The sequence below is a fragment of the Ambystoma mexicanum genome, chromosome 1p, assembly GCF_040938575.1.
Source record: "Ambystoma mexicanum isolate Mex_15411 chromosome 1p, UKY_AmexF1_1, whole genome shotgun sequence".
Taxonomy (NCBI): domain Eukaryota; kingdom Metazoa; phylum Chordata; class Amphibia; order Caudata; family Ambystomatidae; genus Ambystoma; species Ambystoma mexicanum.
Window position 1 is genome coordinate 672,547,560 of NC_090921.1, and position 27,431 is coordinate 672,574,990.

Genomic DNA, 27,431 nt, shown 5'->3' on the forward strand with positions numbered 1-27,431 from the left:
CGGTAAGGGGTTAACGTCACCGGCATCCTTACCGGTGCCGTTATCCCCTTACCATCGCACTCGTAATGAGGCCCATTGTCTTCCAGAGTTTGATTGCCTAGGGTTGACGTGCCTGTCATAGTGTAGGGTGTACAATCTGCAACCTGCCGGTGTACCCAGATAAGAGCGGACCTAAATTAAGGAAACATTCTCATTGAGTGTGCTGTGCTACATAATGATCTTTAAATAGCAGAACCTGGGAGCAAGGAGTTACATCTGAATAGTGACATTCAGTCTCACTGCACACGTAAATACACCATTGTTAAAGATGACCAGAGGTTACATTGGCCTCTCTCTCGGTAGGCCCATTCCATCCATTGGCTGTCTCTGCTACCTGCCTGAGAGTGCCAGAGGATACTTAGCATGCTCCGAGTACATGGTTTTCCAACTTCAGTCCTCTGCCGGAATGGCTAGACCAGAGTTTGGTATGCCCTGTTCTTAGGAAGAGCCTGGGCCTCATTCTGAGTAGGGCGGTAAGGGATACCGGGCACAGTTAAGGAGACCGGTGCAGGTAATCCCTTACCGCCCTACTACGAGGTCCCTTAGCGGGTCCCTCATTTAACACCTGGTCGACCAGGCATTATGGACGGGACCCGTTAAGGGACTTCAGAGCTAATAACGGTACTGCAATTTGGGGGCTCAATGGGAATGCGGAATGGCTTTTTCAGAGGGGACTTACCGGTCCCGCAAAGGTCGGACTACACCGGTAAGTCCCCATGGAACGAGACCGGTGCTGGTACCGTTATTGGAGGCAGTCATGGCGTAAATAGCACCATGACTACCTCCAATCTCGGAATGAGGCCCTCTGTCTCACCTATCGCCTGTCTGACCACTTCCTGTGTGGTTAGGCTAGAGGTTTCCATTTACTATTAGCAATGTTTGTCCTGATGCTAGCAGGGCATGGTGTTAGTAGTAGGGCAAACATTACTATGGTGCAAAAATGTATTGACACGTTTTTGCACTACAGCATTTTTCTCTAGGGCTAATACTATTGTACAATGCACTTGCCTTGGTGTAATGAGGCCCTATGCATGTTTGCAAACCTGCATCAGCAGCAAGGAGCCCACAATAATAAACTAGTCAAAAATTAGCCGGCGATCCGGCCACCATTCACTTTGTTCTACCTCATTTACGCTTTGCACATTTCAGCTGTGCACAATTATGCTCTGAAAACACTGGGGTTTGGTTCTTAGACCTGAATCCAGGCTCTTCATAACATGTATGGGTTCTGCATGCCCTGCTAGCCGCAATCTCAGCAAGCTCATCGATGCTTCAGAGGGTGTGAAAGCTTCTGCACTGGAGGAAGGGTGGGGCACTTCAAGGTGGTCCTGAACTGCTGGCTCAAATCATTATCGGCACCGGTGAGGGCATGTGGGCAGTCTGTGGGATAAAGCATACCTGCAGTGGTCGAAGTGAGTGGGAATGGTCAGGGGAGGTGTTCCACTACTTTAATTGCAACCATTTTCACCATTCCAGGACTGCTCTTTGTGAAGTTAAAGCACACTGGTACACTTTACCACCGGATATCAGTTACAGCTAAAGGGAAATCTGTTTCAACTCAATTGGCTGTCAACCAGCATGACTGCAACCCCTGAAAAATGTGTTGCACGTTTCCCCTTCCTTCCTACTCTGCACGCTGCCAGAGTCACAGTTTGACTACTTTTTTGGTACACTTTTACCACTGCATACCTGCCCCTCTGTACATCTTCAAATGCACACAGACGTTGTCAAAGGAGCAATTAAACGATTGTTGGGCAGTGCAAAGTCACAGAAAAGTCCTGCAGTGTTTCCTGTTGCAAAGCAACCGTCAGAGACCCGGGAAGTACTTGAGCCAGCAGTTCAGTAACCTGGGCTCTAGGACTGCTGCTACTGGATTATTTTAGCAACTTTCAGAGGCCCAGGAAGTACGTGAGCCAGCTATCAGTAACCTGGTCTCTAGGACTGCTGCTACTGGATTATTTTTGCATGTTTCTAGGGCATTGGACCTATTCTATTCACTGTCTGCCCATGTTAGCTGCTGGAGTGGATGAGCAGTGGTTAGTTGCCTTATTTTGAAAGCAAGGGGTATCCCTGCCTGAAAACTGTTGAAGGGGGCAGAGCAGAAGTTACATTGCCTGATGTTACGCCATTACGTCCCATTGGCCTCCTGTTTGGTGTGACCACTTCTCAACTATGTCGGTCAAAGGTTGTCATGCCTTGTTGTTCAGGACAGGCTGCACCATAAACTATTTGGTCATGACTACTGCTGGAGTGGGCCTATTCTTAGGGTTGTGTTGTTCGAACCATTGTCAGTTTGTGAACCCTTTTGGGTGGATTTGCAAGGTTGGCGTTGACCATATCTGGGGGAAGACCTATCTCAATTGCACCTGTATTGCTGCGGTTTGCGTGGTTATAAACTTGGCTTAAACTTAGAGCAGCCCTTTCCCAAATGGCTTCTCTCTGTGACAGCGACTTGAGCTGTTGGCCTGGCCTGTCATGCGGTGGGGGTAATAGGTGGCTATCAGCTATCTCACTCACTGTCTGCCCTTTATTATATTTGGAGTGGGTACGCCAAAAGGTGCCAAAGCTTGTTCTTAGGCCATCGTAGGTCAAAGCTATCCCACTTACTGCCTTTTTGTGAGCACTGCAGGAGTTGCCATTGATCTGCTCTGAAGTCAGGAATATCCCACCATGTAGCTGTGTCTGTCTACTGTAAGACTGTTTAGGCCACATGATGTGATAAGTTCATCATTCAGGGAGATGCTACCCGACTCACTATCTGTCCTTGCCTTCTCTTGGTCTGGGAAAGCCAAAGGTTGTCTTTGTCTGTTCTCAGGGTAGGGCTGTGCAACCCACTGTTATCTGTGTGCACTGCTATGTGAGTGTTGGTAGGTCAGGGCATGGTATTAGCAGTGCCGGGAAGTCCACCATGCTCCCTGATGCCATATCCAGCTGCCGAGTGCTTACCTACTAGTAGAAGTTTTCGTTTACTCAATTTCCCCAGAAACTCAAATGTTCATGTGCTTTTTTTTAATTAAAATATTCTTTTGTTTTGATTGTGGTTCATTGTTATCCTTCTGAGATTATCATTTCTACAAACACTGGCCTGGCGCCTTGATGAGCAGCCAACCAAAGGACACTGAGTTTAGTGTAACCTTTATAATCAAATCACACCATTTGCAACATCTCTCTGTGCGAACGACTCCACAGCTGGGCCTCGGGTCCCTCAAATGAGTGCGTAGCAGGCATAATTGGAAATCCCGCAGAGGTTCCCTTGGTTCCTTGCTGTCCGGATGTAGCCCTGATCACCGAATGTGGTGCCCCAGCTACACAAAGGAAGGAAAAACACAGTTAGACATTCACTATGGCAATCTGTGCCTGCTTACTTGTACCTTCAGAGCATGCTTAAGGAATTAACTCTTCATATAATTCACATCACAAATGATATGCACTAAAGTAATTGCTATACTTCTTATCACCCAGCTCATTGATCATCATATCATCTTCCTCTAAAGATAAGTCTGCCTTTCAGGGGTTCAAACGAGTGGTCTGCAGGATACTCACCGATACCTGGGGGTGCCCTACACACTGTTCTATTCTACCAGCCTGACATGATAACCCAACATTCTATGGGCCTTCTCATGAGTATGGTGGTATCAGTAAAAATATGTTATTTGAAAGGCCTCCACTTTTTGGTTTCATTGGCATATTTATGCATGGTGTACATTAAAAGTACTACATTGGGTACATATAGGTTATGCATCTTATACAGCACTTTCTATGTCCCCTAGTATTAGGCACATGGGTTAATAGAGCTACCTAGAATCAGTGGATGCTTTGAAGTCCAAGGTCAAAGCTGGGATTAGAACGCAGCTCTTCTAGTTTAGCAAACTAGCAATTTACCCACAAGTTAATATCGGAACCCGCACAAGTCAATATGATAATAGCTCCCACCAAAGTAAGTAGAAGCCTCACTTGGTGGGTGTGTTTCCTTTTGCTGTTTACTGGATGGACTGGACAACTGCAATTTGTGGTCTTTGAGCAGTAAATCATTTCACCACTTTAAGCTATATTCTGTTAAAAGCTCTATGGTTTGTGGAGGACACACATTCAATTGTTACCATATGTGTTCTGAGTTTAAAGAATTAGCAGCAGAGTGAAGTGTTAGTACATGTCTTGGTTCTCAGTAAATATCCAGTGTTTTCTGGAACCCTCTGTTCACTGAAGAATCTGAAATGACATACGGCCTCATTGGCAGTTTGGCCATACACTGGGAGTACAGGGTCGTACTCCCACCCACGGGTGCCATAAGGGTATTCCAAGGGTCTGTTAACCACGATCAAAAAGAGGAAGAGCCGCACTGCCAGGAGTCCCACATGAACTCCTGCGTGTAAAACAAGACAGAACATAAATGATAAAGCAATAAAGGACAAGGATATAAAGGCCCTGTCCCTCCAATGCATTTCCAGCATCACAGCAACCAAACAGTCTAAGTGCCTCCAGGAAGAAGGATCGTTGGTACTGGTGTTCGGGAAGCAGGCATGCCTTATTGAAACAGCAGGCCATCCCAAATTGACCCCTAGGATGGGTGAAGGAAAGGTCTTGCTCCTTCCTTGGAAGTACTTATCTTCACCAAAATGACTCATACCCCTATAAGGGTCCATTGAAATTCTTCTTCAGGTGCACAGAGATTATTCTCTTAAGGGAGAGATGGTTTCACCCACTTATATAGTCATTTTGCCACAGCGGATTTGTCCATTGAAGGCTCAGATCCTGGCTGCTGTGAGTCTTTGCCTGGTTCTGTCAGTCCCAAGGCGCACTGTCTGCAGGAAGTGTGAGTGGCCTAAGAAATCCCAAAATGGTGGAGCCTCTCTCTAAGCTGTAACTTCCCTTCCGAGTTACTCTAAATTATCCCTCACCCCATCCCTCTCATCCACAGACACATCTCTTCACAATAGTAATTGGGCACAAGATTTTATCCCTCAAAAGACATGTGGTGAAAGAGGATCATTATGACATTTAAAGCAAGCCGGAAGCCAGCAGCCTGCCTGGCTTTCTTTGCTGACATCCAGGGTTGTGCCTCGACAATAAGGGAACGAGGAATACATATGACCAATCGTTGAAAGTGCCAGAACAATAGCCATCTCCCTTTCTGAAATAGTAGATGCTACCCATCAGGGCAAATGAAACCAAGTGGCCATAAATGTGATACAAAGCTGACGATTGAAACACATCCTGACAGAGAACATTCACTGAACGCTCGAGAACTCATGAACACAATCAGTGAGTTGCTGATGGGCAGAGAAAGGTCTCCTTCTGAGAGACACTTGAATTTTCTTGCCTTCATCCCTAACCACAAGAGATGTTCAAAACCTCAGGTGTGGACACTGAGGTGTTGTCAAGACAAAGGCTGAGTTATAGAAAAACATAGTTTCCCAGAACGTATGTGCTGGTGAAAAGCAAAGTAACAAAGTGCTTACCATGGCAGGTGTCCTCAGCCACTGAAAAGTGAGCCCCAATTGAGAACATCAAATGCAACAAAAATCCATGGGAATCAGTCATCACAGACTTCTGTGAACACCCATATGGCAGACAGATGCTCATGGATGAACTCTCAAGATACCCTAAAGTGGAGCCAGTGGGATTCACAGTGCCAGTGCCATGCAAGCTGGAGAAAACATTAGCCACATGCTATTGTTCAACGGCACTGAGTGGAAAGCATACCTACATGAAAAGAGCATACAGCATTATACAAGAACAATCAAAAAGGTGATGAAGTATAGTGGTGTGACAGGCTGACAAACAGCCGGTCTTCTGCAGGAAGTTGACTGCCAAGAATAGGGTGCACCAGACAGATCAATGACAATTAGTCAGGAAAACAACAACCTAATTGACAACAATGAGGAAGAAGTACATCTCACTGAACTACAGCAAACCAATCACGAGAGACCCAGAGGGTGGTGTGGTAGGTCAGAAGGAGAAGAAAAAGGTTCATGTGCCATGTTCAACTTACTTTCATTTAAATAATAAAGAAAATTCCTCACTAACCCTGATTTATGGGATGCCCTACCTAACAAAACTAAACTAGGGTGCTCGCCATCAGATGTGAAGTCGAAACTTAATAGTCCGTCCTCCGTCACAAACTAAGTGAAGCTGACCCTACCACTATTATTGCAGAAGAAAAGACCAGGAGAAAGACTCCATTCTCCGGGGATGCTCCTCACCACAAGTCTCTTCAATATGACATCTTCAAATAGTCTCTTGCTATTCCTTGTAATAGTTCCTTGAACTCTCTGATTGGGTCCTCCAAGACCCTTGTGTATTTGTTTGCCCTGTTTCTACATAGACTTTTCTTCTTCTCCTGATGTATAGACAAAGTCTCTGTCTGACTCTGATTTCTCTTACAGTCTTGCCACTGACAAGTGCATGTATCATGTTTTCCTACGTAGTTCTTATACTTTTGCCAATCACTGGGATGAGTATGTTGGCCCCCTGAATGATTTTCAGTCTTCATACACGTTGCCTATCAATGGGAGGAGGATGCAGGGTCCCAGAGTGATCTTCACTTTTTATATACATGTGCCAATCAAGGGACTAAGATGCAGGGTCCTCAAGTGATCTTCACTCTCTATGCTATTGCCAATCACTGGTACGGATGCGTTGGCCCCCTGGATGATCTTTATTCTTCATATACTTCTGCCTATCACTGGGATGAAGATGCAGGGTCCCCGAGTGATCCTCCCTCTTTACGCCTCGCTCCCTGGGTCTCACGCTCTCCACTGTACCTGTATTGAAGGGGGTCTGTGCCACAGTGTCAGTGTTCTTTCTCTCCTCATTGGTCAGTCAGGATGATTCTCTTGATTCTCTCGTGTGTCTCTTCTGACAGACTCCGGTCTTCTTTGGCGATTTCAGTGATGAAAGGGCTTTCCTTTGGTTCTGTTCCACGCCACCACCTTCCTCCTTTGCGCTGTTGGTCAGGTTCTCCTCTCTTGAACAGACCTCCTCGGGTCTGTTATTAGCGTCTCGCCTACCCTGAAAGCCAACGATAGGGCTCTTCAGTGGTCCTTCTTGAGTGTCCTTCATGAGACTGTTAAGGATTTCCTTCACTCTGCTGGTAGTACAGCGTGTTGCTGTTCTTTCTTCTCCACAGCTGCATTTTGACAGGCCAGGCAGCTTCTGCCTCCATTTTCCAGCCTCCTCGATCCGGCTGGTTTGAAACTCCCGCGTCTCACTTTCTTTATCTTTTGATCCTCCTCTTTTTATGACGCATTGTTGAGGCTTCCCTGGCTTCCACGGGAAGTCCTTCCTTTGTGTTGTCGCCATATTCACTATGCCTCCTGTTGGCTTCTTCGTGTCAGTACTGGCTTAACAGACAAGCACTGGTCATTACTCTCATGTTCTCCCTCTTCACAGTACCATGTTGATATTGTTCTTTTGGTATTACATTACATTAGTACCGGGCACTGCGTTCCATGGGATTACACTGAAAGGTGATTGGCTCATTTCCGAGCCATACCTCAGTGTAATCCCGTGGACGCACATACATGCCTGCGTTTGTTCCCAGGGGGCAGGGGGGAGGTGGTAGCCCCTTAGCCAGTGAGGAGGCTCGAAAAAGGGCAATCCCTGCTCCGAGCCTCCCCAAGGCTGGAGGCTGCCTTCGTTCCCCGCCGGGGACTCAGGTACGTTTTTTTCCTCCACCCCTCTCTCCTGCAAACTATCTCCTGCCCACACTCCCAACCCCGCTTACCCTCTTTTTTTTTCTTTTCTCGGGAGAGAACGCGCTGGGAACACTTCTGTTCCTAGCGTGTCTGCTCCCGATGGCCGCCATGGAAATGGAAAACGGACTACGTTTTCCCTTTCCCGGCGGCCATTTTGTTTGATTTTTATTTTTTTTCTGTTTTGAAATGCAGCAGCATTTCGGAGCAGAAAAAAATGCTATTAGTACCCTGGTCTAATGGTAATGCTCCCGTGGCCTCGTTGAGGCCCTCGCTACGCTCAGGCCTGTAACTACGGGCCCCAGGGGCATTACCTGGGGCGGTATTGGCCTGCTGTCTCGGGGCTTATTGCCACAATAATACCTGTTAGAGGAGTTTAGATGTGTGTCAGTTAATAAAGATGTACTCGTTTTGGGGGATAGTAAGTAGGGAGTTCTTAAGGGAAAGGGAGTCCTTGTCCCCAGGAGGGGAGTCTCTCCCTGTGAGGTCCTGCTTACTGCCACCCCTAGGGGGGATATCGCTTAGTGGGCACATCTCCCTAGCCTCACAAGGAAAGGCTTCCCCGTCGGGAGAAGTGACTGAATCCCTTCATTCATCACAGTGGATAGAACAGTGCCTGTCAGGACCCCAGTGAATTCTGCAGGTCATCCTAAGGGACTATGAAACCTGGGTATGAGGTGTGCCAGATCGAGAGACTTTAAATCTTTGTTGGGGAAGGAACATTATGTGGTGGCGGCACTAGAGTCACGACCCACAACACATGCGCAATAAGCACATGCACACGGATGAGGTGTGTGGGCCAATAATGCAGGCTTCCTGCACCTATGCAGGACTCTACAGCAGACAACCAAAGTGTCATTAAGCGTTTAATATTTCTATAACTTTCCAACACAGTTTTCTCCATTGTACTTCTCTATAAGGGAATGGTACCACTGAGGGCTAACGGGGGACTTCCAGTTCCTGACCATGACTTTTTGTGCTATGGGTATACAAAAACGATATACTCATATAGCAGCAGGGGTCAAGTCCAAAAAATTCAAGTGGGGGGACTCCTAAACAAACGCAATGGAATGTGACATCGCCAGAATTTAGCACATCAAGGTAAAATATGCACATTTCATTAAATTGGGTTTGCATAACCACCCAAATTGCACAGGACGAATGGCATTAGCCTTTCATAAAATCTTCGCACACACAAAACCAAGAGAGGAGATTTCCTTCTAATAGTGTGCATGTTTTAAACTCCAAAAATCAATGCAAATATTTTCCCTGGAACTTGCAGTACCGAAATGGGACATTTCACCTTTAGTTGTTTCTTATTTTTCATCAGGTTTCATAGTGCACTGGTGAAGTGTTTGGCTTTCAATCCTGACGACTGCGCTTAGATCCACAAAGTTAGCTTTAACTCATAAATTCAAAAAGGACATTAACTGTGTCTCATTTTAGCTGGGGGGGGGACTGAGTCCACCCTGTGAAAAAAGTGGGTGGACTCCGTCCACCCGCGTTTACCCTCGACTTGAGCCCTCTATAGCGGTTGCCTTATCCGGAAATCCAAACAAAATCAAGCTTTTTCTGACACTCTGGGGGCAGTGGGTGATTCCCTCACAAAAGATGTAAATATATTCATAATTAAGAAACGTATGAAACAGTTCAGTGGCCTCTGAAGCACAGTGACTTAAAAAAAACCCACTACCAGGGTACCACCTACTAATGACTTATGTGGTTAAGCACATTCTCGTCACAATCCTATGGTGCTGTAGCTGCAGAGAAGGAGAGACACCAGTATAGACATGTCCAGGCTTTTCTGAAAGTAATCCCGGGAGGATAGCTCAGCGACAACATGCTCGCCTTGGAAGCACGTTCGATCCCTGGGTCCGCACTTAGAAACCTCTGGGTATTAAGCACGTTATAAATAACCTATCATATCATATCCAGGATACCCTCGGGAAACTCTGGCAATAATTCCAAGAAGGCACGATCATGAGGTACAGTTTCCTTATCTCAGAACAGATTATAATAACTACGCATCCTTAAGAGCGGGTCTGTAGGTCTTAATGATTTTCCTGAAGAAAAATTACGTAGTTGAAGATATCTAAAAAAAATGCCTATGTTATTTCACTTGCAGCTTCCTAAAAGTAAACAAAAGTCGCTCCTTCCTAGCTGTGCGCCCTGCACGGTAATCGGTTATGTGTCTATTGGTGGGAGGGTCCACGCTGATCATAAGAGAATATTGCTCAGGCAAGGCCACTTCTTTGACTGATGTTTCCTCAGAATCTCCTGCAGTGGACATTAAATGCTATCTGAAACTGACCAATGCCAACCCCTTGATGTTCTTTTAAATGCATCATTTAATATTCACTTCCCTAAACCTTTGGGCGGGGAGGGAAGGAGAGAGGGACCAAATACGGACATTTCATTTTTCAAGCATCCCATGGTCACTTGCACTACCGTGAGTGACGACTCTGTGTTTTTATTTTAAAATGTAGTGCAGATTACTCACAATCACCTTATACTGAAAGGGTGTGGCCAGGTATGCGGTGCTAGCATCTGGAGTGTGGAAGATTGCTCATGGTGCTGTTCTAAACCCCTGTAGGCTTTCTGTGACACTCCCTCTGCATTTTTTTTAATCTGTAAAAACCCATTTAAGATTCCCCACAATAGATGGAAACAATTCTAGGCTGAGGTTTCCCGGGGATCTTGACCTTCAGCTGGTTCAGTGACCTTGATGCTATTGTCTGTGTTTAAAATATAGGAAACAGGTTTCAATACTGGTGGGGTTAATTCATCCAGTCATCATTCCAAAGACGATCAAAGGAGTTTCAATATACCGCGTAATAGTCGCACTTGTGACTTACGGTGTTAAAAATGTCAAAGAAGTGCTGTATGAAAAACACATAATTATTCGGTCAATCGATTGACATCTGAGCAAAAACTAAGGCTGAAAGACGAACAGCTGTTAACATCATACTGTTAACAAAAGTGGCACATTTTGAATCCGAACGCCGGAAAAGTTTTATCTTCCTCTGAAAATCACTAGGCAAAATGCACTTTAAAAAGGTATAAAAGAATAAAAATAGCAATAATCAAGTCTTGATCTCAGAACATTTGGAGAGTATGTTGTAAATAGAGATGGCAGACATCTTCATGAGGATTTCGTTCAGACGTCAAAGAAAGTTACCCAAACGGAATGGGAAGAAATCTATACTGTTATGCCTCAGGGAACAAGAAAATACACTCCCCTACCACCCCCCGACCAACAACTGCCTTTCGAGATCCTGTATCACAACATTACACAGTTCATGGGGACCTGGCCCCTGCCAAATAAAGAGATTGAAACCCAAATCTAAAGCTGCAAAAGGGTCCGCAAAAACTAACAACTTAAAAAGAGCTGAAACGTAGGCAGTGGTACAAGCTGGTGACGACATAATCAAATGCAATCGCCACACAAGAGAGGGTGCCCTTTAGTGGTCCATAGAGCAAACGTGCACTACAGTATGCCTCCGGAACCAGTGCCGTGGTCAAACCTATGGTAACACCTTTCAAGATCTGGGATCAATCCAGAAGCCCCCTTTGGCATAGCCACAAAACTAATGACCTGGTCACATTCGTCATAACCGGAATTGCAAACATTCTGGAGACACTAGTAACGAACTCAGAGCCTCCCAATAAGCCACCTGATTCTAGGTCTCCTTATCAGCATTTCAACCGTTCACCTTGGAATACACCTTGGAAAACATCCTGCAAGATGATATGTTCTAAATTACCTGCAAACCCATGCTCCTCTCCTTTCCTTAAAGGGCCCTCCAACACTCTCCGCCCAGAGATGTCACACATACTTAAAGCACCTTTCAACTGTGTATTGTCCGTATACTGTTCAAATATGCAATAATCACGCCCCTGTTAAAAAAAGCAATTGGTTTACCGGAAAGACCTCTCAAACTATCACCCAATTTCCAATGTCACATTCATCAGCAAGATGGCGGAAAACAAAATAACCAAACAGTTCTGTAGATACAACAAGAGACAGACAAACAACTACACCCCCTCTAGACATGTTTTAGGCTCAGAGAGGCAATGTTAATCAATATAAAGAAAGAAGCCAGACCGTATAAATTCCTATGACAAGATTCAACCACCCACCCCATCCAGCGGATACGGTGCTCTACAACATGATAGCTTCATAGATTGGCTGCAAAGATGATTTGGGCTTGGGAGTGTATCAGGGTTATCAGAAGGCTGTATGAAAAAGGTACTACCAGTAGTTGAGAAACAAGTGCAGACTGGGCAAGACGTAACACTGTTTATTACAGCTGGGTTAGCACAAATCAAACAGCACAGTGGAACAGTACTGGTTGATGAGCGCTGACAAACTGGCACGCAGCAACAACATTTCCATACTGCTAATACAAATTTCATGGAGTTAGAAACAGCTACACTTCAACCTTCACGTCTTCGCAGTTCCCACAAAGCTAACTGGTCCAATTAAATCAAACCCTGATAGCTAAACTTAGTCAAACATGATTGAAGCAAACCGACCTGCCCTCTCCAAGATCATCTGCTCCCAGTGTGGCACCACACTGCATCCCACTCCACCCACAAACAGTTGCAATTAGTAATACCGCTTTTGTGCTGACCTCCGGGCCTTTATTCATTTGCCATTGGTCAGCACCAAAGAGGAAGGAACACGAGACACCCTGAACTAGTGGGAAGGGAGACATTCACACGGCATTGGCACAAACCGACCTGTCCTGTCCCAGCTCATCTCCTCCCAGTGTGGCACCACACTGCTTCCCACTCCACCCACAGCAGTTTGCAATTAGTAATAACAGTTTTGTTTTTAAAAAAGGTAGCAGACGCCCCTCTCTAGAAAAAACATGGCATTATAACCTGTTCAGTGGTTTACTTCCCACTTTGAGAGTCCACAGCCATTGCTTTTTGCTGACTGTACCCTTCAGAGATGGAAAATATCCATTTGCATATCAGTCTTTGTCCCGCCCACATGGGCAGTCCAGCACCAAAATGCTATGGCAATTCCCTTCTGAACTAGAGTACCTTGAGCAAACCTATACACGTGTTTCAGCCTTGTTGGGCCTCATCAGTGAGGTGGAGCTGTGCCTCTCTGAGCACAGTGAGCAGGGACTCCACGTTTGGGTTCCCCCAGGTAACCTAGGGTGACCAACCCCAAGTTCCTTGCAAATATTTTTTTTTAAAGCTAGCAGGCGCCCCTCTATAGAAAGAACATGGCATGATAACCTGTTCAGTGGTTTTCTTCCCACTTTAAGAGTCTGCAGTCATTGCTTTTTGCTCACTGTATCTTTCACAGATGGGAAATATCCATTTGCATATCAGTTTTTGTTCCGCCCTGTTAGGAAAGATTTCATGATTGTAGGTAATTTTCCTTCCATGTGGCAACCCCCAAACTTTTTGCTGTTGTTTTACACCCTGAACTAGACTTTGCCGGAGAAGCGCAGCCTTCCGCCGCACTTCTCTGGGCTTTCGCTCCATTCTTACGGGGAAACTGACATGTCTTTAAGACAGTCAGTACCGGGAGATCTCGTTTCCCTTAGTCCTTTCCTCATGTTGCAGCTTTTCGAGCAACATGAAACAAGAGTGCACCGTAACTTACATTACCGCGCTCTTGGGTCTCTAGTCATTCCAATGGCCCTAGAAACTCTGGCTGGACTTATCATGAAATGTGCAAGTATGTCACAGACGGGACTGGTGGCAGCTATCGTTTCTTTGTGTTTTGAACCCCTTTTTGCCATGTTAACCGCGCTTCCCGCGTTTGGCCCAAATGGGTGGCCTGGCCTCCAAAATGGCCATGCCACGAGATTCTTTGTCCGCTGACCATCTTGCCCCTTCACCTTCCCCCAGGTCGAGCCGACCCGGGGCAGTCCTTATTTGGTCATGCACTTTCCCGCGAAACACAACGCTTTCGCGGGATTCTGCATGCCTTGTGTGTGCCTCCAGGATGTGGGCTGGGATGTCTGTTCCCAATACACATCCTGGGTGCCAGAGAGTCTAGAGTGTCTTGAATGCCTGGGACCACCACGGTCCGTGATAGGTCCACGTATGGTGTGAGTGTTTTGTGAGTGTTTTGTGAGCAGATCTCCCATTGGGTCCTCTCCGTTTTGGCACAAAGGGAACTCTGGATAAGAGGAGGCTGGAAACACCACTACCAGGTCGATCTCCTGAGTTCTCACGAACAAAGGATAAGGAGCCAAGTATCCTGCAACTAAGAAGCTGAGTCGAGGAATCGCTGGTGACCCGCTGAAGATTTGGCACCCTGCACTGCTGTCGTCCTGTGAGACCCCTCTGCCTCTGATCGAACGAGAAGGCCGCTACTGGCACTTCGACCCTTTAGAATAGTGGGAACAACTATTCTCGGCATCTTCACCAAATCCTGTACATAAACCTTTGGAAGCGTCCCTGGGCCATCCAGTGGACTGACCAGGCTACACAGGAACCTTGCTCTGTCACCGCCGTCTGAAGTGAGATGTCTGCTTTGGGACCGGAATACATGCGGTTGCCGAGTTGCCCTGCTGTGGTAACAAACCTGTGCGCCTTCACTGCATTTGGGATACCCTCGACCCTGACTCCTGCTGTCGCGGAATCTACACAGCGTCGAGACATCCTGCTGATCGCATCTGAAACTGCCAGGACCGAAACGTAACCGGAGAAGCCTCGGTCTGCCTGCATCGGGGACCGTTGAGTAGTCAATACCCTAACCGGTCGCCCTCCCGCAGGAGCCTGTGGCTCTCCACCGCTGTTGTAAACAGCAACCCTTTTCTGCACTGGCGCCCTGCTTCTGCCCACAAGTGGAGGCCGCGCTTGAGTATCGGGGAGCTGTTCATCATCGTTTTGTTCACCTCTCTGAACTGCCTGATCTCCCTGAAGAGACTCACCTTTGCCCGTTGGCACCCGAGTGCGCAGGTACTTTTGAGCACAAGGCTCCACTCTTCGTAGGGCTGGGACTTCCTTCTAGTTAGGTGGCCTCTGATGTCGAACTGGGTCTAACGATTACTTGCACTGCCTGTTTTCCTCCCCATCTAGGTGGTCTGCATATTTCGTGCTTCTAACTCTTTAGACCCCTTGGTATATTGTATTGCTTGTGATGTGTTGGTTTATTGGAGTTTTACCATGATTCTTTACTATGGTCGATGTTACAAAGGCCTTGTAATAAATGTGTCTATATTTTTAATATAACACCTGTCTGGAGTAATTTGTAAGCGTCCTTGCTTTGTGTGCTCAATGTGGGTTTTCAGACACCCTCACCCCTCTTGAGACCTAGTCTTGACCGCCGCCATCGCAGCCCTGATTGGTCTGGCTTGTCCAGAGGTTACCCTGTTCCAAGAAACTGGGCTGGCCTTCTGAACCTCTGCCCCTCCAGGACAGAGTTCAGAAATCCATCTTAACATGTCCACATGGGCAGTCCAGTACCGAAATGCTAGGGCAATCCCTTCTGAACAAGAGTACCTACAGCAACCCCATACACGTGTTTCAGCCTTGTTGGGCCTCATCAGTGAGGTTGAGCTATGATTCTCTGAGCACAGTGAGCAGGGACTCCACGTCTGGGTTCCCCCAGGTAACTTAGGGTGACCAACCCCAAGTTCCTTGCAAATATTTTTTTAAAAGGTAGCAGGCGGCCCTCTCTAGAAAGAACATGGCATGATGACCTGTGCAGTGGTTTTCTTCCCACTTTGAGAGTCCACAGCCAGCGCATTTTGCTCACTGTACCTTTCACAGATTGGAAATTACCATTTGCATATCAGTCTTTGTCCCGCCCACATGGGCAGTCCACCACTGAAATGCTATGGCAATTCCCTTCTGAACAAGAGTACCTAGAACAACCCCAAACACGCGTTTCAGCCTTGTTGGGCCTCATCAGTGAGGTGGAGCTGTGCCTCTCTGAGCACAGTGAGCAGGGAGTCCACCTCTGGGTTCCCCCAGGTAATTTAGGGTGACCAACCCCAAGTTCCTTGCAAATATTTTTTAAAAAGGTAGCAGGCGCCCCTCTCTAGAAAGAACATGGCATGATAACCTGTTCAGTGGTTTTCTTCCCGCTTTGGGAGTCCGCAGCCATCACTTTTTGCTCACTGTACCTTTCACAGATGGGAAATACCCATTTGCATATAAGTCTTTGTCCCGCCCACATGGGCAGTCCAGCACTGAAATGCTATGGCAATTCCCTTCTGAACAAGAGTACCTACAGCAACCCCAAACACGTGTTTCAGCCTTGTTGGGCCTCATCAGTGAGGTGGAGCTGTGCCTCCTGAGCACAGTGAGCAGGGTGTCCACGTTTGGGTTCCCCCAGGTAACTTAGGGTGACCAACCCCAAGTTCCTTGCAAATATTTAAAAAATAATAATAATAACAATAATAATAATAGGGTGTTTCTTTCTGCCATTCCTACCGTTTTGCTGTGGAGCATTTTCGTTTTTGCTGCAAACTCCATGGAAGTCCTCTTTCTGTCTCTGCAAGTGGAGGCAGAGACACCACCAGCTACAAAAACTCCACTGGAAGTGCTGCTGTGTGTTTCTTTTTGACATTCCTGCATTCCTGTGGAGCATTTTTGTTTTTGCTGCAAACTCCCTGGAAGTCCTCTTTCTGTCTCTGCAAGTGGAGGCAGAGACAGCACCAGCTACAAAAACTCCACTTGAAGTGCTGCTGTGTGTTAGTTTCTTCCATTCCTGCCGTTTTGCTGTGGAGCATTTTCGTTTTTGCTGCAAACTCCCTGGAAGTCCTCTTTCTGTCGCTGCAAGTGGAGGCAGAGACACCACCAGCTACAAAAACTCCACTGGAAGTGCTGGTGTGTGTTTCTTTTTGACATTCCTGCCGTTTTGCTGTGGAGCATTTTCGTTTTTGCTGCAAACTCCCTGGAAGTCCTCTTTCTGTCCCTGCAAGTGGAGGCAGAGACAGAACCAGCTACAAAAACTCCACTGGAAGTGCTGTTGTGTGTTTCTTTCTGCCATGCCTGCCGTTTTGCTGTGGAGCATTTTCGTTTTTGCTGAAAACTCCCTGGAAGTCCTCTTTCTGTCTTTGCAAGTGGAGGCAGAGACAGCACCAGCTACAAAAACTCCACTGGAAGTGCTGCTGTGTGTTCAGTGTTCGGGGGCTCGCGGGTCAGCAGAAGCAGAAAAGATTTGGTTTGAGCTCTGAACCGTTTGGAGGCTAAGCTCTTCACTAACATATCCCTGCCTGGTAAATTCATTCACGCAAGCGAAGTACCCTGGAGTACCCGATTTGCTGCGCTTGTCGCGTTGTGGCGGTCAGGCATCTACTCCATCATTACCTTCGTGCTTCAGCAAGGGCTGTTGCCTTTGTGGCTTTTGTGGCTTTTTTTGGGCCACATAATTGTTCTACCCATTGTAGGGCTGATAGCCAACTTCATTAAATGCATCGTGGCGTATTTACTCTGAGGACTGGCATGCCTCCTCCGGCTCTTATTTACAACCAGAACACCGAGCTTTCACCCTCGTTTGCCTGTGTTAAGTGAAATGATCCTAAACAATCATGTCCTACACCACTATCACAGTCCATAAAAAAGCTGACGCTTTCTTTACCCAAACCATCTATGAACATGGATATACGCTCGTTCTACACGGAACCTGACACCAGCCAGGGACCGGCCTCTGTTTGCACTGGTGAGTCTGCAACCCATTTGCAAAATGTGGATATTGGCCCGCCCAATCCACCAAACAATTGTGAGTATGCAGTGGATCAGATTAACTCTATCAACGACTCTGTGCCACATCCAACTACACCCTCTGTAATCCCACCTATAACAAAGCCTTTGCTTTTGAATGTTTCACAAACTGATCCTAAATTGAACATTTCATTAACAGATAGTGCTCTTTTGAATAATGCCCCTACAGTCTCGACACAATCTGTTTACAATAATGTAAATCAATTGGAGCAAATTGACATGGCAGTGACTGATCTAGAGTCAAATGGCTCGTGCTTCTCGGCGCATGACGCTTCTCATAATCTCTCCTGATCTTCGGATCTCTTCCCTGACTATAGTCATCCAAATTCTGCAATAGCAGTATACTACTCAGCTCACACTCCTCGTAAACCACGTGAATCCTCACCTTGTTTTCAACCTTCCAGTCAATCGGAATCCTCCACCAAATTACTTGAAATCACCTTAAACGCCATGAACCGGGCCATAGCTCGATGACCAGACTTTTTGGTACTTTAGACACCAAACTCACTCATCAGACCGCGCAATTGGATATAATTTTAATGTAGCAATATAACATATGTAACTACCAGAGTCTTGAAGCACGAGCCCATGATGCTCTTTCTCGATCAAACATTCCCATGATTTCTATATCTTGTCAGACCAAGATCTGTATGCCTGACTTAGATTCTTTCTTTCCAGCTAAGGAGCCTCCAGCTCCTGCAAGTATGCCAACTTTGCTACCATATTTTGTTGGCATTTTTCAAGATGGATCTGTAGCAACAACAGAAGTGGAGACAGCTCAAATACCATCTATATATGAGGATGCCTCTTCCTTGTCTGGCAACAAACGTGCCTATACAATCTTTCAAGCTAATACACCTCTTTCTGAAGTATTTAAGTCCTCTCTCATTTTACAAACTAAAAAATCAAAAAATGTAAAATCTGTCAAAACACTTATGTCGAAGACCAAACAATTTTTCAAATCAATAAACCAACCTGAAAGAGCTACGTCCGCAGCCTTTAAAGGCAGTGGCAAAGAAATATGCTCAACAAGCACTTAACATGAAGCTGCAAACTACCCCTATCACCAATCTGAGCATTCCTGCATATGCTCCACTTGATCAACTGGTTGCTGCAGCAACAGCCGCAACCGCTAATGAGCGAATATGCACATCATCTTCTAAAGATGCCTGTGTTCCAAGCCAGGTTCCATTATCAAATCAAATCCCTCAACAATGTTCTAATCATTTCCATCGACAAGAAATCTGGAAAGCGGTTGATGTTTATATGGCCGCTCAGCGATCACAAAAGTATCTTACATTGCCCATGGATAAACAACTAGCCAAACAGTCTATCAACCAAAATACAGAGGCATCTGGGGGCCCTTTCTCCAAACATGCCTCTGAGTCTAACCTGTGACCTGAACATACTGCTGCAGAGAAGGGCGTGAATGTTCAAAGTTCTAATCTATCACTAGTTTGAACTCAGAAGACTATACCAGTCCCTGAAATAACCCACGGTTCATCTGAAGGGACCATTACACTAGCCTCTCTTGCCCCCGAGATATTACGCCTAATTGATGATGCATTAACAAATAATAAAGAGATTAGAAATCCTCCAATGGTAAAAATAGACCGAAACCATCCCACATTGACCCACTCAAAACACCAAACTATACGGTCTACAAAAAGCCCAGCCCCCTTTTCACTGCTTTTATCCTGCAGACCATTGTCATTCACCCAATATGATCTAAATTGACAATCCATTATGGAAATATTTTCTGATATCCCAGCATTAGAGGACATTGCCTCCTCAGATATCAAATTGGTTGAATTTACTCAGGTAAGCAAGTTGAGCACCGTCGAGATATAGATGAAATCCTGTTTAGTTTAAAACACCATATGGCTCACTAAAGCTCAACTTTACACTATGGGATTCATATTGTTGACTGGTTCGGTTCCCATTAAAAATTCGAACTCAGGACCGAACACACTTCAGCCCCAATCCACCTTGAATTCAGTTGGTAAATTATGTCAAGAGACATCAGATCAGGTAGTGTCACAATGTGTTTAAAATGCAATTCTAATCAACCTTAACTAGATCAAGTCTCACCATTTAGGTATTTCTCCTTACTTAGTTGGAATTCCAGGGGGTTCAAACACCTATTAAACAATAGTTTACTCAAGATCAACAAACATGATGTGATCTTTCAGGAGACATGGCTCACCTCAATCCCCATTTGGGATCAACATGATGTGCATATGACATTAGCAAACAAAGACACACGTGGCCATCCCACCTCAGGGTTGCTAATTGCCATTAAACAGGGCCCAAACATTACTTCAGAGCCATGGGCCTCTCCTAATGCCTTTATGCAAATGGTTGAACTTTACTATCATGGCTCGATGTACGCCTTAGTGAATGTTTATTGGAATCCATTGGGGATTTCCGATGAATGTTTCCTTAAAGATCTTAATGACCTGATGGATCTAATATTGTTGGACCCTAATGTTTTGAAGATCATAATAGCGGGAGACCTGAATCTTCATTGTCTCTGAACTAATCCCTCCCAGTCCGTAGGGAGATTAGCAAAATGGAATAATTTTTGTCAAAACTCGAAATCTCCAAATGCTAAATGGATCCTTCAAAGCAGAAATTCCACCAAAACCAACGTGCCACAGCACTGCGATTATAGACTATGTCTATGTTGACTCTATTTTCATAACTCAAGTCACTGACTTCGAGATTTTGTCAACAAATTTGAGTAATCACAACATGCTTTTAATGACATAGGCTATGTTGGTCTGAGCATTCCTTGAAACTATTTAGTAACCATTTAGCATCTGAAATACATAAAAATAATACGGGCACGTCAGATCAAGAAATGATATACTCTGATCTCATGCCACTTTTTCAATCTTCTTGTTGTCAGCAAGTCAATACTATTCCTAAATTACATGTATTTGACCAAGATGTAAGAGCACGGAAAACACTCTACCGATTACATAAACGAGAAGCCTCTAAACTGACTGATGGCTTTCAAGGTTCAGTTTTAGTCCAATTAAGAACCCAATATAGAAATTGGCTTCACAGTCACAAATCCCTCATGTACCAACGGGATGGAGCCATGATGCTGTCATGATCTCTGCTTCCAAAAGATCAGGACTTGCCCGACTCCCTTGGATGCAGACCCATAACCCCGGTTCCGAGTGCCAGCCAGTCCCAATTGGGACCTTTTGGACCCTGTCCTGGCGCCAGTGGCACCCGGCTCATAAAGATGCCCAGTCCCAGCGCTGGAAGCGCCGGGCTCATAATGCTTGGGTGGACTTACCTGCAGCAGACCATGCTGCTTACTTACCTGCCAGTTGAACCCCTGATCCTCTTCTGTTTGGGACTACTTTTCCTGTTGGGTGGGGCAGGAGCCACTCCCTAGGTTCAGAACACTGGAACTCTTCTGGAAAGCAGGAACTCTTTTCTTACCTAGGCGTGGCTGTGGAAGGAGACACCTAAGCACTACAGGAGGCTATTTAAACCACACTCGATGGATGAATCTTGCTTTGCGTTATTCTGCATTCTCTGCAGCAGAACGCTCATCGTGTCTTCTGCTTCTGATCCTGGGCCTAAGGAAACAAAGGCTTACCATCCTGGAATCCAGTCTTCAGCAGCACCTGTAAAGACAAAGAAAGAACAGGTTAGCACTACGGTCTTCAGTGGCAGCGCATCTCTTACCTGGTCCATCGGCTGTCACCAACGCCTCGCGCTGCATTCCGGCATCTGAAAGACAAAGGCTTACCTACTCTTCGCATGTTCCGGAGGTCTTCGCACTGCATTCCGGCATCTGAAAGACAAAAGCTTAGCAGCTCTTCGCACGCTCCGGAGGCTTTCGGCGCTGCATCCCGCATCTGAAAGACAAAAGAAGGTGCGTTTAAAGACATTGGGCAACTTTATTACTCACGTGCCATTACTCCTTCCCACGCCGAATCCAGTGGGTTTTCCAGCACCCTTCAGCTTCTCTAAAGCTCCGAACTTGTACCTGCAAGATAAAAGGGACAGTTAGTGCGCATCGTGAAGCAGGCTACAAGCGCTTACCTATGTGCTTCCAGGCGCTTCTATTCCTCACGCGGGTTCGATCCTCAACTCTCATCAGCCCGCCATCCGCCATCGCCGGAACTCTGCAAAACAAGAGATATCATTACAAAAGACTTTTAAGACATTTGAAGCGCCCAGAACTTACCGTTCGTGCAGTTAACGACGGACAGCAGTCCTCTGAGGTCAAGAGGCCTGCACCCTTATCCAGTGAAGGAACTGGTTACGGCACCCTGCCCCGAGGCAGATGGAGAGCTCGGCGTTCACTTACCTAAGGTGAGGGCGTTAACCTTTGGCGTTCTACAGGAGAAGAGAAAGGGAAGAGGAGAGAGGCACCCAATAACCCCAGTTCATTAATCCCATATTTTCTATCTGCAGACATCTTACTCTTCGAGTCAGACATACAGTGCACAGAGGTCTAGCCCAAAGAGCCAACCGTGTGTTACACATCACCTTTGAAGATACGGCATTCACTCAGTCAAGACCGGCGCCTCTGCGGGAATCACGTGAGCGTTACAGAACGCAAAGCCTACCGCAAAACTCCCACCCAGGCGCTATGGAAACCTCAGATACCGACCAACTAGCCCAGTTACTTGGGGAACTAAGAGCAGAAGTGCATGCAGCCCGTCAGGAAACGAATGCTCTAAGAAGGGAACTGATTATTTCCAAGGAGCGAACAGACGATCTCGCTAGACAATTGCTACAGTCACAAGACGGACAAACTCTGTTACCCGCATCAGGGGCAAATCTTCCTTCAACATCCTCTACGAACCCAGTGCAGATCAACCTACCTGGGAATGTACCTCTGGCTCCGCCCGAACGATTTTCTGGTGACCCAAAGAGGTTTGCAGTATTCATTAATCAGTGCCGGTTGCACTTCTTATGCCGGCCAGCAGCCTTTCCAACTGATCAAGCTAAGGTAGCTTTCGTGCTTTCGTACCTTAGTGGCAATGCGGCAGACTGGTCGATCCCTCTAGTTAATCAAGATGATCCGGTTCTCCATGATTTTCAAGCTTTTCAGCTCAGTATGGAAAAACTGTTTGCAAGACATTCACAGGGGCAGGCCTTGGACAATGAGCTCCTTTCATTGCGACAGGGTAACCAAGACCTTTTGGCTTATATTGCGTCTTTCAACAGACTGATAGTGGAAACTCGATGGCCTGAGGACAAAAGGATTACGCTGTTTTATAGAGGTCTACGTGGAGAGCTCAAAGATGTGTTAGCCCAAGTAGTGAATCCCCCGCAAGACTGTTCAGACTATATTGACTTAGTCGTTCAAATTGACCACAGACTGCAGAACAGGAAGGCCGATCGTTCCAAGTTTGATGCTCGAGTATTTTCCAAACCACCAACTCCTACCAAAGGAGTAGACTCCGGGGAACCCATGCAAATAGGGAGCCTGAAAGGACCACTAACACAAAAGGAGCGGGAAAGGAGAAAACAGCTGCAATTATGCCTCTATTGCGGAAACTCGGGGCACTTTCTTCGAGACTGTCCGGTGAAACCAGCCAAGAAGGCAGTAGGAGCTGCAGTTACCAGGGTCACAAACTCTGAGCAGGGAAACAACCTCGCCCGACAAGAATAGAGGTCCTCTTGCCGAGCGTTAAAACCAGTTCCGTGACCTCGCATTTCGTGATACCTATGGTCCTCATTAGCCCTGAACATCCGGATCGATTACATGCGATTGAAGCTTACGTCGACAGCGGTGCCATCGGCAATTATGTGGATCATGAAATGGTTTTGAGGATGAATCTGACTCTTTGTCCAAAGGCTGTAAAGGACGTCATTACTACGGTGGATGGTACGGAGATAGCCTCCGGACCAGTAACGCATACCACCCAAGAAGTGACGCTAGTAAGTCAAGATGGACACCATGAGAAGATCGTGTTCGATGTGATCAAGGCCCCTCAGTTCCAGATTATTCTAGGAATTCCTTGGTTAGAGAAGCACAATCCTCAGATCGATTGGCGAGCAAGAACGGTTCAGTTTCCAGAATGTGTCTCTACTTGTCACCCTCGACCTGGTGTTGCACTGGCAGCAATTTCCTCGGAGGCTCCCCAGTTACCTCCTGAATACCTAGAATTCCAAGATGTTTTCCGGAAGGATCAGGCTAACTCTCTACCTCCTCATAGGTCTTATGACTGCCAGATAGACCTGATACCTGGATCTACTCCTCCTTGTAGTAGAATTTATGCCCTCACCGAGCCTGAGAATCTTCACCTCCGACAATACCTGGATCAATACCTAGCGAATGCGTTTATTCGTCCTTCCAAGTCCCCTGCTTCTTCAGCTTTGTTCTTCGTTCCAAAAAAAGAAGGGGACCTTAGAACTTGTATAGATTATCGCGCCCTGAACCAGATCACCGTTAAGAATAGATATCCGTTACCTTTGATCCCTGAACTCCTGGACCAAGTCAGAAAAGCATGCATATATACAAAGTTGGATCTTAGAGGAGCCTACCACTTGGTACGAGTAAAAGAGGGCGATGAATGGAAGACGGCCTTCCGCACCAAGTATGGGCTATTTGAATATCAGGTCATGCCCTTCGGACTTTGCAATGCCCCGGCCGCCTTTCAATATTTTATGAACGATGTCCTCAGAGAGCTCATAGATGTGTGTGTTGTTGTTTACAGTGACGACATCCTCGTTTATTCTTCATCGGAAACTGAACATCGGAAACACGTGAAAATGGTCCTCGAGAGATTGCGTCAACACAAACTTTTCGCTAAGTTGGAAAAATGTGTTTTCAACGTGACTGAAGTTGAATTCTTGGGATTCATATTATCACCTAGCGGAGTGCGTATGGATTCAAAGAAGGTCGATGCAATTCTCAAATGGCCATCGCCATCCTCCGTAAAAGGTGTTCAAAGCATGTTAGGCTTCGCTAACTTTTACCGCAGGTTTATCCCCGAATTCTCTCGAATAGTCCAGCCCATCACCGCCTTGTTAAAGAAAAACAAACGTTTTGAATGGTCTACCGAGGCGGAACAAGCTTTCCAGAATTTGAAGACTAGATTTATCTCTGCACCGATCTTAAAACATCCTCGCCCAGAACTCCCCTACATCGTTGAAACTGATGCTTCGAGCCTTGCCATGGGGGCAGTTCTATCACAAAAGGACCCAGTAACCAATCAGTTGCATCCCGTGGCATTTTGGTCCCGCAAATTCTCGCCTCCTGAAATCAATTACACTATTACTGATAAGGAACTTCTAGCTATCAAGTCCGCCTTTAAGGCTTGGCGGCATTATCTTCTGGGGGCCCGACACACCGTTACTGTGATTACAGATCACCGAAACCTGCAATAATTGAAAACCGCAAAAGCTCAATCCTCTAGGCAACTCCGTTGGGCACTATTCTTTGCCGAGTTTGACTTCATAATTACCTATCGACCTGGTACAAAAAACGGTAAAGCTGATGCCCTTTCTCGGATGGGAGTGGAAGAACATTTGATCAATCCTAAACCTGTACCTATCATTCCCGAACAAAGAATTCTAGGTGTAATCGCCACACAATCCATAGAGGAAGTTAAGGATAAAGCCAGGCTACTGGTAACTCCAGCAGACATACAGAATTGGCATCTGCAGGGAAAGAACTTTACGGTGAAGGACAACCTATTATATTTCCAAGAACGGTTATACCTGCCCAGCACAGATTTACAGAAAAAGGTAATCTCTTGTTATCACGATTCTTTAATGGAAGGACATCCCGGTATGACCAAGACCTCGGAAAAGATCAAGCGCTACTTCTGGTGGCCGTCTTGGAAAAAAGATATCAGAGACTTTATAATGTCCTGTGGAGTATGCGCCCAAAACAAGAGTCAAAAGGAAAAACCAGCCGGCCTCTTACGCCCTATTGACATCCCGCCTCGCCCTTGGCATACGCTTTCTATGGACTTCATCACCGATCTACCTCCATGCTCCGGATACAATACAATCCTAGTAATCGTGGACCTATTCTCCAAGATGGCGCATTTCATTCCACTCAAAGGCTTACCAACAGCAGCAACTCTGGCCCGAGAATTTCTCGAAAACATCGTCCGACTGCACGGTTTTCCTTCAGTTCTAATTTCGGATCGAGGTAGTCAATTTATTTCTCATTTTTGGCGAAGTTGCTGTCGGTCGGCTCAAATTGATGTGAGACTTTCGACCAGCCACCACCCTCAAACCGACGGACAAACCGAGAGGACCAATCAAACTCTGGAACAGTATTTGCGCTGCATGCTACAACAAACTGAAAAAACTTGGAAAGATATCCTTTGGATAGCCGAATATGCCTACAATAACTCTATCCACTCGGGAACTGGGAAGACCCCATTTTTTCTTTTATACGGTAGTCACCCTCGAACCTCGGAGTTGGATCGACTCCAAGATCTTGGAACACCAGCAGTAGACCACCTGCATTCTACAATCACCCAAGCCTTTAAGGAAGCCGTTTCTCACCTTCAAAGGGCTAAAGAACAATACAAGAAAGGAGCAGACCAACATCGGAAGGAAGCCCCCCAATATCAAGTAGGAGATCAAGTCTGGTTATCCACCAAATATCTACCTCTAAAAGGACCACGCACATTCAACCCAAGATACCTTGGTCCCTATTCCATCACTACCATAGTAAATCCAGTAGCGGTCAAGTTGGACTTGCCCCCTCACATGAAGATACATCCGGTCTTCCACGTCTCTCTATTAAAACCCGTGCAACCTCAAACCCGACTAACTACATCTCCAAAACCTATTCTAGTTGATGGAGAACTCGAGTTTGAAGTCAAAAGCATCCTGGATTCCAAGATCTCCAAATCTAAACTATTTTACCTGATTGACTGGAAAGGCTACGGTCCCCAAGAAAGATCCTTGGAACCTGCAGAATATGTCCACGCGCCTCGTCTAATCAAAAGATTTCATCGAACATTTCCTAACAAGCCCAAACCCCCGGAGAAGCCCAGTTTGGGAGGGGCCTTGAGGGGGGGTGCTGTCATGATCTCTGCTTCCAAAAGATCAGGACTTGCCCGACTCCCTTGGATGCAGACCCATAACCCCGGTTCCGAGTGCCAGCCAGTCCCAATTGGGACCTTTTGGACCCTGACCTGGCGCCAGTGGCACCAGGCTCATAAAGATGCCCAGTCCCAGCGCTGGAAGCGCCGGGCTCATAATGCTTGGGTGGACTTACCTGCAGCAGACCATGCTGCTTACTTACCTGCCAGTTGAACCCCTGATCCTCTTCTGTTTGGGACTACTTTTCCTGTTGGGTGGGGCAGGAGCCACTCCCTAGGTTCAGAACACTGGAACTCTTCTGGAATGCAGGAACTCTTTTCTTACCTAGGCGTGGCTGTGGAAGGAGACACCTAAGCACTACACAAGGCTATTTAAACCACACTCGATGGACGAATCTTGCTTTGCGTTATTCTGCATTCTCTGCAGCAGAACGCTCATCGTGTCTTCTGCTTCTGATCCTGGGCCTAAGGAAACAAAGGCTTGCCATCCTGGAATCCAGTCTTCAGCAGCACCTGTAAAGACAAAGAAAGAACAGGTTAGCACTACGGTCTTCAGTGGCAGCGCATCTCTTACCTGGTCCATCGGCTGTCACCAACGCCTTGCGCAGCATTCCGGCATCTGAAAGACAAAGGCTTACCTACTCTTCGCATGTTGCGGAGGTCTTCGCACTGCATTCCGGCATCTGAAAGACAAAAGCTTACCAGCTCTTCGCACGCTCCGGAGGCCTTCGGCGCTGCATCCCGCATCTGAAAGACAAAAGAAGGTGCGTTTAAAGACATTGGGCAACTTTATTACTCACGTGCCATTACTCCTTCCCACGCCAAATCCAGTGGGTATTCCAGCACCCTTCAGCTTCTCTAAAGCTCTGAACTTGTACCTGCAAGATAAAAGGGACAGTTAGTGCGCATCGTGAAGCAGGCTACAAGCGCTTACCTACGTGCT

At 46.4% G+C, this 27,431-nt stretch overlaps 1 protein-coding gene across 1 annotated transcript in view; it reads right to left on the minus strand.

The window, feature by feature from the left end:
- Positions 1-3,033: 3,033 nt before the first annotated feature.
- The window catches only part of CTSS (cathepsin S), a 243,489-nt gene continuing 219,091 nt past the window's right edge, over positions 3,034-27,431 (minus strand). Inside the window, exon 8 of the mRNA XM_069649738.1 lies at positions 3,034-3,344. Coding sequence (XP_069505839.1) covers positions 3,245-3,344 — 100 coding nt within the window. The 3' untranslated portion in view covers positions 3,034-3,244. The remainder of the gene's footprint in view (positions 3,345-27,431) is intronic.